The following is a 12,604-nucleotide window of genomic DNA, read 5'->3' as shown; positions in this document are numbered from 1 at the left end:
AACTAATCAATAAATATAAAAAAATAAATAAATAAATGTGCTGCTGTATGTCACTGTTTGTGATGCAGGGGCCTTGGACGACGGTTCCCCCGGGGCCCATGGGGGGTGAGGGGGGGACTCATGGCTCGGGGAGATAAAAGCGTATCGGGCTCCTGGTCGCATCTGATAAAACGAGACTCGCGCTATCAGAGCATAGTCAGGACAGCCGTAATGGTAGCAAGTACATCCTAATAACGGATTTTTCACACCGCTTTCATTTACTTCTTTGAGTCAAATACATGTATGAATTTAAATAATGGCATACATTTGCTCAAATAAACTCGTGACATGTCGAAATAAGAGCATATAGCCGCGTCATTAGATAGATAAATAGATGGAAAATGTGGATAATGTTTCCTTTTTTAAGCCTAATGTTTAAGAAAACAATAGCGAGCCTCAGAATTAGTCACGACCTTTAAACAGACCTGTTGAAGCAGAAGTCACGACAAGCATCCCACATCCTGTGTTTAAATAACAACACAGTCTTACACAATCCCTTTAAACTTTTTTTTTCCAAGGAAACCCCAGTTGTGCCAAGATATTTGTTGTTGAGGAGCCCTCAACACTGCTATGGGTCCAAATAAATAATCTAAAACATGCAAATCAATATATTTAATTTATTTAATTGAGCTTTATTTAAGCTTAAGGGGTTTTGCCTTACAATAGAAGAAAACAATTTGTGTTACTAATTCATATGATAGCATACTCTAAATTTAAATGGTTCAAATATATCCATGCATCTATATAAACAGATGTAAATATACTTTTAATACTCATGTGCATAATGACTGTTACAAAAGTTTGACAAAATAAAACATTTTTATTTAAAAGCAAACAAGTATCAATTTCCTGAAGCAGTAGGTGATACAGCACGAGTGAAATGAAGGGATCCTGCAGAGCCCCAGGGAAATATGATCCAATGAAGAGAGAGGAGGATAATTAATTGCTTTTTTGTTTAGACATAATTTGCAGTTGCAATCCAGTGGAGGGCACTTTTTTCTTCTTTCTAAAAAAAATAGCTCTTTAGTTCGAGGTTCTCATGGGCTAACAATACATTTGTGGCCCACAAGTCAATCATCTGAAATAATCAATGAGATTAATGGGAAAAATTTAAATGTGACAAAATATGGTTCCACTCACTACGCATTTAGGGTGGTAAAATAAAAATAAACACAATTTGAACATGAGAAAAATTGAGACGCTTTTTTCTTTGATTGTCATATAATATTTAATAAATATTTAATATTGAAATTAAATGTAGTCACCCATTTTTTTATATTTTGAAAAGAGTTTGTAAACATTATAAGACGAGGTTAAAATTCACACACTTTATGATTTAAATTATCTCTATATAACTACATCTGACCATAAAAAAACAAGCAGTGCTGGATTTGAATCATAATTATAGTCATAACTTATTTATTAGTATCACAATATATACTCTGAAAGCTTCTATCTTACATAGTAATCTCTACTACTGGATTTATTTGGTTTTAGTTTGGTCATTTGGTTATTTTATGGATTTGTCGTTGTAATCCAGGTCCCCTTGTACCCCAGTGTCATATTGTTGAGCAATATTTTGCACAAATAGAAAATGAACACTCTCTAACACTGTTATTTCATGCAACCATTTTGATACGTAAAACTGCACTGAACTGACTATCAACCATGAGTTACAGTCCACCAGTTGTGTTTGCAGTGGTGAAGTATAATCCATGGCTGCAGGAGGAATGGCTCTGTGCCATGCCGATCTTCCCAGTCAGCGCGGGTTGCGTCGGGACGGCATGATCCGAAGAGAAGCGGTGCTTTCCCGGGTCATGAGCCGAGTGACGTGGTCCAGACTGAGTCCAGCCACAGCCTCGCCATTCACCTGCAGAATTTCATCACCGATGCTGAGGAGACCCGTGTAGGGGCCCTCGCCACCACCGTCACCTACCTTCTCTACATACACACCTGGGATGCAAACAATAAGAGGAGAAGAGGGAGAAGGAAGACAGATGAAATAAAGGTGAGTAAATGGTTGTAGTGTGTGAGGGGAAGTGGAAGTTTTTAATAGACACATGTGTAAGCAAAATAAAGTATCTGCTTATATTAGAACAATGACATTTCAAGTCTTTCTCTTCTGTTTTTAAGATAAACAACATATCATCAATACCTGTGTCTGGTCGACCTTTGCCCCTAGATATGACGAAACCAAAGGGACCATTTGGGGGTCTGACGAGCTCCAGGAGTAGGGTCCCATCAGGGAAAGCCTGGGTGACTCGGCCCACTGGACGTGCGATTCTGGAGGCAAGTACATCTTCAACACTCAGGGCTCTGTGCAGCTCGATCTGAGGGCTGTCTGGGCTGTAACAGCAGAAATTCACCTCTAGTCATTAGAATTAAGTAAATAAGTAGGATGTGGTTTAATCCCATGTGTGTCTTTCTCTCTACGTTTCTTTTCCACTTACCTGGGTGCTAGGCCGTACGGTATCTGCACCTCTCCCAGGATTGTTGAACGTTCTGTTCTCCTCTCTAAACTCTGCACAGAGGAGGCTTTGCGCAGTTGGGCCAGTGGCAGCACCTAGTGGCAAAGAAATGGCACTGTAACAAATTGTGTTTTTCATATTGGCAAAATTCACCAGATTGGCTTTTTTTGTGGCTCTAACACCCCTCTAAAACTTACAAATGTGAGTTTGGCATCACACGCACACATTATGCAAACAGAGGCTGTGATTGGCTGGAATAGAAAGTTGTTTACATGTGTTTCGTGTACTCTTACAGCTGTCAAGAGGACAACAAGGATGGCTACCACAGAAAGTGGAAGGAAACACGGATAACCTGGAATGCATTATCTGAGCTCCCAGTGTCGGGCAGAAAGGTTGGTAATACTTCAAAGCCCTGGTTGGTCCACTGTGGCAAATAAGTAGTGAAAGGTACTTCAAAGCGGAACAGGAAGTTTAAAGACATGTAAATAAGATGTTTTCTCCCTGTGGCCTTGGGTTTTGAGGTAAAAAATTCCATCTGTTTGATGTGGTGAAATAAAACAAAAGACGATGGCAGAGCAACGCAGCCGTCCTGAACTGAAATGTTTGCTGCTATTGCTCACCGTGTGCAGGGTTTGTAGGGAGGGTGTCCTCTGCATGCGGATGGTGGGCTGTGGTCTGCGGGTAGGGCTCGGGGAAGTGGAGCTGGCCCGGGGGGGAGTGGGTAAACTGAGCTGTTCCATGCTGCTGGATCGACCTCCTTTCACCAGCCTGCCAACGCTGTTCAGACCAATGGAGGAAAAGAAGCGGCGTAGGAAAAGCTTCGGCCTGCCATCGAGCTTTCTGTAAAAGTGAAGTTATAGTTTTATATGTATTAATGGTTTTTTTTACTAGACAATAATATAGGCTCAAAATGTATTAATATAGACTCAGTTATTTCCCAAACAAAACAACCAATCAACAAGCCAGAGATAGAGATTTTTAAGGTGAGACACTACAGTCAATTTTAAGATTTTTGCTCCCATAACATGTCTTCTTTTAGACTGGTGGAAACAAAATGTACACATTTAGGTGTCAATTGTGTCTATGTCTCTTTGCATTTTCAGAAGTTAGTATTAGATAATGCCTGATTTAAACATAACATTTCAGAATACCTGTAATACAAAACACAATTTTCTTAATGTACGTAATCAACAGGAGATGTTTCATGCAGATGTGAATTACTTCTTTTTTTATCCTATTCATCAGTAATCACCTCTTGCATAATGTATGGAATTTTACAACAAAAATCTAGGCCATTTTCTCAAAATGACTTGATCTGAGCCAGAAGTCTCCACTTCAGTATTACTTGCATTCATCAAACTTTTTAATTTAATTATCTATATTCTGATGGGTTTAACAGAGGAGTGTGTTCATATGTCATTCATAATCTGATTTACATTTAACATTTTATTCCTAAAAACAAGGCCATTTTTATGGCTGTTTCAGTGTTTCTTATTTTTATTTTAAAAAAAAGAGATATACAAAATTCCCTCTGTAAAAAACCTGTGAGTTGAACAAAAACAAAAGTTCAAACAAAAACAAAAGTTAAAAACATATCAGTTCAGAGACAAAATATATTGTCTTTACACAGTTTTCAATTGAACATATGTCAGAAATGATTATTGCATTCTGTATCATTTATTTAGGTTGAGGCGCTGTGTCAAATGTTAATAAAAACAGAATGCATCAAACTCAGAATGAGTGTATATTTACAAAAAAAAAGTTTCACAGTTTGAGCATTAAATATCTTCTTATTGTGCTGTGTTCAACTGAATGTAGGTCTCAAAGGATTTGCAAAAACATTGCATCCTGTTTTAATTGTGTTTAGCATCCAAACATTTTGGGAATTGGGGTTGTATATCAACAAAATGAAACGAGTGTTTTGAACCTGGCTTCAATCTTTCAGATTTCTGATCTGTAAATGTATGCAAATTTGCACATATTTAATAAGATGTTGCCTGATTTACATATTTAAACCTAAAATTTCAGGAAACGTATACAATACAACGAATAATTGTCTTAATGTCACTAATTAACTGGTTTAACTAAGTTTCAAGGTGCTATTTATTAGTTAAAAATTATCATTCATTACCAGAAGAGGGCAGGATTGTCTTTATGTCCACAGAATATTTTTTCATAACAACATCCCGTGGACTGTAGGTCAGGTTTTAATCTCCTAACTGCGAGCAGTCTGGCACGCTCAAGCCGTTTTGGGTACAGCATGGTGGGGGCAAAGGATTTATTGTCTAAGCTACGTCAATAGCGTTGTTATCTTGGCTTACCTGGACCCGTCAGAGGTTTCCTCCCATATGGCCTCAGCTTTCAGATGTTCTGCTCTCAACAGCTCCGCTCTGAGGTCCTCAGCCCGAGACATAGCCAGGCCGCGCAGAGCAGGACGACACTCAGGACCAGAACCGGGGTCGCTCAGACCTGCTGGTAGAAAAGGATGTACTGAGTGGATGTCAAAGAGTCATTGTATTTAATAATGTTTTCTGTTCTATTGTACCCAATTCTTATTCATCGTTTCCTATTCTGTTATGTTCTGTTGTGTCATATTGGATATGTTCTATTATTCTGTACTCTATTATGCAAAGTTTTAAATAAGATGATGCGTATTCCATAAACACATATATCATTTTGTACTGTTTTATTCTGCTCTGTTTTGTTCTATTCTGTTTTATTTTGTTCTGTCTTATTGTCTTCTGTTTTGTTCTGTTCTATCCTGTTTTATGTTGTTATATTCTATTCTGTTCCCTTCTATTTGTCTGTTCTGATTTATTCTATTTTATCTATTCTATTCTGTTTTATTCTGTTCTGTTCTATTTTTAATTACTTCTGTTGAATTATATTCTGTTTTATTATGTTCTGTTTGCTCTATTCTGTTTTTTCTTACATTTACATTTAGTCATTTAGCAGACGCTTTTATCCAAAGTGACTTACCGAAAAAAGGGAAACAATCCAGGTGTAGTGCAATAAGAGCCATTAGTGCAGTAATAATTCCTAGTGACATTTCTTTAAGGAGTAGAATTAGCATGTGGTGCTAGAAGAGAAGGTGATCTCTGAAGAGCTGGGTCTCCAGGAGTTTTTTTAAAAGGTAGAGAGGAACGTCCCTGCTCTGGTAGGAACTGGTAGTGTAAGAAAGGGAGGGAACAAGAAACTCAAAGAGTTTGGATTGCCTTGGACGAATTGGTGGCAGAGCCAGGCGCTGTTCATTGGAAGAGCGCAACGGTCGTGAGGTAGCATATGCCTGAATCAGGGCGTTCAAGTAGGTGGGTGCAGTATCGGAGACAACTTTTTAGGCGAGCATTACAGGTTTGAAAGGTTTAGTTTAGTTTATTCTACTCTACTCTACTCTACTCTATTACACTAGATTATATATGATATGATATATATGATAGATATTTTCTACTATGCAAAGTATGAAATGGGATCATGATCAGTTTAAGTAATATTTTTTAGTAGTGAAATCACTCACCAGCTCCATCTGGAGTGGAGTCCCAGAGTTCAGCAGCTGGAAGGTCGGTAGTGATCCGAACTGGGGAGTACCTCAGGGTGGAGGGCCTGATACAGGGCACTGGGTTGGTTGTTGCAGTGGCCCCTTGGGTTAAAGCCACTACACACTCCCTTCTTGCCTCCGGAGAGTCCAGGAGAACAGAATGCTGGGATCCTCCCTCACCTCCCTGATTTGAGGTAACCTGGAACTGAACCGTGGACTGACCTGCAGCAGAGCGATTTCTTGAACTGGACTTCAGGGCTGACTTTATAGGCAGCGATGGGGGAGGTGATTCCCTTAATCCATCAGATGCCTCCAGCAAATGGGGCTCAAGAGCGACGGGGCTATCTGGGGCGAAAGAAACAGCTCTGCTCAGGTTGACCCTGTTCCTGGGATTTGAGTTGCGACGCTGAGCCCAGGAAGGGCCGTAAGGGCCATGGCCGGACTCCAGCCGACTCTCTCCTTTCCTGCTCCTTCTCCTAAGTTTACCAAACCCTGATGGTTTCCACCCTGAGCTGCTCTCTTTATTTTCCCCCAACACATAAGCTCCGGCAAAAGTGACAGTTAGAGGTGCTTTCGGACGAGTACTTGCTTCTGGTTTGTTCTGAGACACACAGCGAGGAGCTGCTTTTTCCCGTGGATCCTCTGGCTGCTGTGGCTCAGCATTCTTTAACTCTGATGGTGATGAGGCTGACTGAGGCTCCCTCACTACAGAGCCACATGCCTCACATTTCTTCACCAGCACTATTATCTCTTTAATTACTGTTGTGGGTTCACCACTGACATCCACAACTTCTTTCTTCTGCTGAGGAGGCATGGAGACACTGCGATGGCCTCTGCTCCTCTCTGAACCACTGCTGCTAGAATCCGTATTGCTGTCTTTGCTCTTGGACTTGGACGCCCCAGGCCTGTTACGCTGTCTCACTCTATCCAAGTACCGAGACTCTGCTTCTTTCTCTGATTCATCCTCGAAGCGCACGCGTGTTGGTGAACAACCATACCGTCTGGATCGACCACCTTGGTCACCGGGGGACATGTCTCTTTGATCAGGGATGAGGAGGGGACCTGATACTGTTTGAGCGGCTTGATCCTCTTTGGTTTGAACAGCTTTCTGCACCGGTGATGGATTAGGTGACTCAACTTGTTGCTTCTTTCTGCAAGAAATAGCAGAAGTGTATATTAAAGTCTGTGAGTGATGAACTAATTTGAAAGCTAATATCTTATGAAAGTGCAGAAAAAATAAACAAGAACATGAAACTGCAATTTTCAGCAACAGACCTGGAGGAAAAATAACCATTTAAAAGAAGAAATGTTTAGTGATTAACCTTTAAACATTTTCCTCATGTTACTTTAGTGTCAAAAACTGACAATTGTATATTTTCATTGTATATTTTATATGATAAAATTAATATTATTTTCCATTTTCACTGAGTTCAATCTTTTAAGTTCAATCCTGATCATAACTATTTAATTTTAACCCTTTAAATGGCAGTTTATTTACATAATACTATTGTTGAAAAATACATTAAAAATGTGAATTATTTTCTGTATATTAAATACTAGGTTTTCTTTGTAGTCTGGGATATGTCAATTATCAGGAACAGCATTGATTTTGTTGCATTGCATCAACCAAAATAGAAATAACCCAGGTGGAAACCAGGAAAATAGCATGCATTTGTCCCATAGGGCACAAATGAGAAAATGTCTCAATCTGTTGGAAAATAAATTGGCTGCAATAGATAGCTCTACCTTGTAAGCTTGGTGTAATAGAATGCATGATTTTATGCTGAAATGGCCATGGGATCAGACATTTTTGTCCTTAAGGGTCTGAGTGTATTTGGACACACAGCTGATTAATAAAAAATGATGATAAATGTCTACCATATTCATTAACACAGCTAAAAAGCTCCCCACTGATGCACAAGGGTTCAATAAATAATGTCACAGTACATTGCAGTAGATGTAGTGACTGTAGGAAGGTTTGCAGTGCAGTCTTGCATGAAGAGTCCAATGCAAATGACCCTTATACCAAATTAATTGAATGTTTCTTGCCGATATAAGTGGATTTCAGCAAACAAAACTGTGTATCTTATAGACCCTTATATGAACAGCCTGACATCAATTAATCATTTTCTCATCATTGTCAGCTCTGTGTCAGGTTCCTAAGCTTGAACTTAATTTCAGTTATGCAACATTAGCTTCTGCCAAAACAAGCAAGAGAAGGATAAACAAAGCAGAGGGGACAATATGGTAGACATAAGGATGGGAAACTGATTGATAAACAGATACAGGAAACTAAAAGAAAGAGACAGAGGTAGCTTGTCACAAAATGGAACTTGTTATTATGCAACTGATTCATACCCATGCATGCAAATCCCCACAAACACAAGTGGGACATTCACAGTGTCGGATATCTAAGTTGTGACGATGCAAAAGAGGTCATAGCCCATTTAGGAAGATGTAGCAAACTTACACGGTGGATCTCTGATCAGAATGTGAGCGTCTGCGGTCGCCTTTAGCGTGATTGGAGCGAGCCTTGAGTCGCGCTCGCTCCAGAAGAAGCTTGGCTTGCTCGTGTCTTGGGCTCAGTGGAAGCTCATCAGTGAGTACAAGAAGTGACCTGACAATCAAGAGAAAGATGCATATTAGAAAAGACATGAAAAATTTAGATGATGAAAACAGCAAGGGGATGTTGAATGTTATGAAACTAGGCTATATTGCCAGCTGTTGGAGTTAAATGAAATATTCAATAAAGTCATAAAATGTGCAAAGCTTATTGTGTGTTGTGACATATCCAGCAACATCATATTCCCGCAGATTGACTTAACGTGGTTGAGTGAATCAAGCTGCGTCTTCCTAAGCTGTTTTATGTAATATCAGATGGATAGACCGGGGTGTGGTACTGGTGGTGAGCAGCAGAGAGAAACGTCATCCTCCCATCCATCCTTATGCCCTGCAGCTAAGCTGCTCTGCATTGTGCTTCATCGTCCGTACTAGTCTTTATCCCTTGCCCCAGTGATAAAGATAGCATGATACACCAGCCATGTGGATTATCCTTGTAATGGACTGGAGTGTGATTCATTCTCTCCCTGGTGTCAAGATGAGAACATATTCTGTTTCACTAGATTACAGTTTGTCATCTTACTTCTTTATCCCAACACTGACAAAAATGGTGTAATTAGCAGTCTGTTATTGTACCCCATGTGGAGCTGTTTGACTCTGCAGTTTATAATCATAATGACCAGAATGCACTCACAAAAATGATGGCTGTAAAATCAACTGCAGAGTGGATCATATGAGTTGAGTAAGTTAAATAAATTGGGGGGAAAATATGTTTTTATTGCTCACTTGCACAGCGTTTTTGTTGGCTATCTCATCCACAATGATTACACAGTTTTAAGCCTTTATCTCCCTCTAAGTATCACATATATCTCACAAATAAGGCTATCATTTCATATTTTACTTTACTTTTTAATATATATATATATATATATATATATATATATATATATCCAAGGGAAAATTAGACTCTTAATTCCCAGCAAGTGGTGCCGTCAGAGGGGAACTTATAAGGCCAGGATATAAATAGTACATAGGAGTTGTATGTCACTGCCCCTGCCAAGTACATAAAGAAGCTTTGCATTGCTCACCTCAGGTAGGGTTCAAGTTCCTGAGCAAGAATGGTGTCTGAGTCTGAGCTGTCCAAAACCCCATGGGCGCCTGTGACTGTTAAAAAAAAAAGAGAACATAATCACATTTTACAGCAGATCTATAGTCAGACTATAATGTTGATTTAAAAGTATCCAAAGGTTTTATTTATCAACTTCCTATCTTTTTCCCCTCTACATTTGTTTAACCTAGTGTAAAATTCATATATCGTGTATTATTCTAATTTAGGGAGTCTTCTAAACACAACATAATACAGTGTATCATACAGTGTATTGGGCTGTGTTGGCTAGGGGAACACTTCTGCCAAGAGAGCCATCAGCCAAAATATGACCTACAGGGACATGTGGGTATTATAATAATTGGCTTTTTGTATGATCATAAGGATTTTCATAAACCTTCATGCCATAAGAATCAGTGATAGGTTATCCCTGACTGATCTTTGATGTCCATCACAAAAAGAACACGGTTTATGCAACAACAACAGATAAAGGCAGATTTCCCAGAGACAAGATGGAAAAATCACCTGATCATCATGGATTTACAGATTGCACTGATTGTATTGAGATTGACACACGCACACACAGGACACATATACAGTATCACAAATGCGCAGCATGGGAATATATGTAATCTCTCACTATACATCACTACAAAGTAGTACAGTCAGTACACAGACAGAAATATAAAAGCAGGACCACTCCCCCCCCCCCCCCCCCCCCCCCCCAACGCTCTGACTGCTAATAATAGCAACACCGTCCTGCACATCTGCACATCTGCACATCTGACATCTGTTCAACACACTGGAAACCAGCCAGGTTACATGCATTCCTATACAACATCATCAGGAGACAGACAAAGGCTTGTGTGAGGGAGTTTAAATGGTTCTTTCCATCATAAAAAGCTTTATAATGTTTTAGAGGGAAGTATTATTTCTATAGAACTGATTTTTTTTTCTTGAAATAGCAACAGCTAACAGCACTCACTACACTGACAAAAGAAGTCAAACAAACTATGACTTCTCATTGAATGAGCTCATTCAACCTTTGTGGACTGTTGTTTAAACTAGTATATTATTATACCGGTCTGTCTGTTGCAGGTGCTAGTTGATCAACAGAGAAATAACTGACATCTATTTTGATTATGGATTAATTGTTTTTTTTAAGTAGTTTTTCATACTAAAATGGCAGAAAATGTTGGTTTCCTGCTTTTCTCGGTTTTATATCATATTAAATTGAATATACTGACACCACCTTGGATTTTGCTGGGACATTTTATAGACGAGACAGCAAATATAATAACTTAGAGAAAGCCAGTTTAATGTCACAGTCGGAGCTTTACAACACTTGACACCTTCTATGTAATATAATCCTTTAATCATCAAACTAAAAATAATGGGTGTGGGGGGGTGGGGGGGTCTTATCTGTGAATTGACCCAAAGTTGGACTCTCAAACCCTTAAGACAAGCCTCAATAAACTTACAAAGTGTTTAGATTTTCCCTTAACCTCGTCCTACTTAATGGATGGAACTATTATTGAGGTCATGTTTACTTGAAATTATGGAAAACTAAATATCGGTGTCCAATTATGGTAAATGAGCTTATAAGTACTAGTGTGGATTGTAAAAGCTGCATTTTGTATTAAAGAAAACTACACATTAGCACATGGCATTTTTCTCAACAGACCTACCTTTATAATCCATTTTGCATGACATGTCTCCATAATAGCCGGGACTTTCTTCTCCACTGTGCTCTCTCTCCTCCCTGCAGTTTTGTTGTTTTTGCCTTAACTTTGCATAAGCTCTCTGTTTCACCTTTAATTTCTCTTCTGCACCTGAGAGTATCCCACTTTGTGAAGACATGCTCTCCCAGCTGTCTGAACTGCACACTCCTTTGGCTAGGTCGTCTGCCTCCTTCTGCTCACACCTGTCCAGGTAGCACTCCACGCTGTCCGAGTGTTTGAATTCTGAGGATGCCTCACTTGCATCCACCTCGCTCCTGGTGCCTGTTTCAGCTTGTTTAGACTTCCTTTGAGGCTCTGCCACTGCTTCTGTCTGAGTATGGTCCTTCACAGGTGTGTTGTTTGGGCTAACGCCATTTAGGAGCAATGTTTCAGGGCGCGCAACTCTCCAGAAGCCCTTGGGTGGTGCCCAGTGTCTAGTTGTCGTGGTGGAAGAAGTGGAAGATGTTGTGGAAGCAGAGGATGTGGCTGGTAAGGAGGAGAGCACGGGTAGAGGAGGAGGATCCTTGTGTTGAGGGGATGGGTCATCCTTACTGCTGCTTGAGTTATCAGACAGAAGACTCTCGAGACTGGTCCCCTCCCCAAGCCCACACAGCTGGTCTGTCAGAAAACTAACCTGGTCCTCACTTTTCTCTGACCCCTTGTCTTCACTTTCCTCTCCTTCCTCTAACACCTGCTGTCCTCGCCCTTCAGCTGGAGGACTGTGGATCTCAAAACTGACTTGCACCTCTACCTCTTCCTCTTCATCACTACTGCTCAAGTTCTTTGCAGCACCTGATCGCCAGGAAGGAGCAGGCATAGGTATTGGACCCTTTCCTCTGGGCCTCTGTCTAATAAGGACTTGAGATGAAATCTGCCCAGCAGGACTGCTCGCTAACACCTCTGTGTCTAACCTCTCTCTTTCTTTCTCTCGATCTCTCCCTCTTGTCCTCCTCTGTGTGAGGGATTTTACCTTCGTCTGTAGTGCGTGCACAGCTGAACTCTGAGCAGGAGGAAGTTGGGTGCTCAAAGAGGGTGCTGGGAACACAGGTTCAGGGACAGGGCCAGTGATGAGTGCCCAGTTAATTGGAACCCCAGTCGGTAAAGGGGAAGTGGATTTTGTTTGGATATTATCAACGGCCTTCTCTTCCTCCATTGGCCGGTCATGTGAAGAAAGGTC

General features: G+C 40.2%; 1 protein-coding gene across 1 annotated transcript; it reads right to left on the bottom strand.

Annotated features, from left to right (window-relative positions):
* Positions 1-827: 827 nt before the first annotated feature.
* Positions 828-11,973, bottom strand: si:ch211-13f8.1 (uncharacterized). The gene is made up of 10 exons (XM_059344490.1): positions 11,933-11,973; positions 11,395-11,792; positions 9,690-9,765; positions 8,513-8,659; positions 6,022-7,193; positions 4,829-4,976; positions 3,128-3,347; positions 2,490-2,602; positions 2,195-2,385; positions 828-1,992 (listed from the first exon to the last, which is right to left on the bottom strand). The coding sequence occupies exons 1-10, from the start codon at positions 11,971-11,973 to the stop codon at positions 1,799-1,801; spliced, it is 2,700 nt and encodes an 899-aa protein (XP_059200473.1). The 3' UTR covers positions 828-1,798.
* Positions 11,974-12,604: the final 631 nt, after the last annotated feature.

The sequence above is a fragment of the Centropristis striata genome, chromosome 11, assembly GCF_030273125.1.
Source record: "Centropristis striata isolate RG_2023a ecotype Rhode Island chromosome 11, C.striata_1.0, whole genome shotgun sequence".
Lineage (NCBI taxonomy): Eukaryota > Metazoa > Chordata > Actinopteri > Perciformes > Serranidae > Centropristis > Centropristis striata.
The sequence above is the reverse complement of the archived record's forward strand: the minus strand, read 5'-3'. Positions and strand labels throughout refer to the sequence as shown.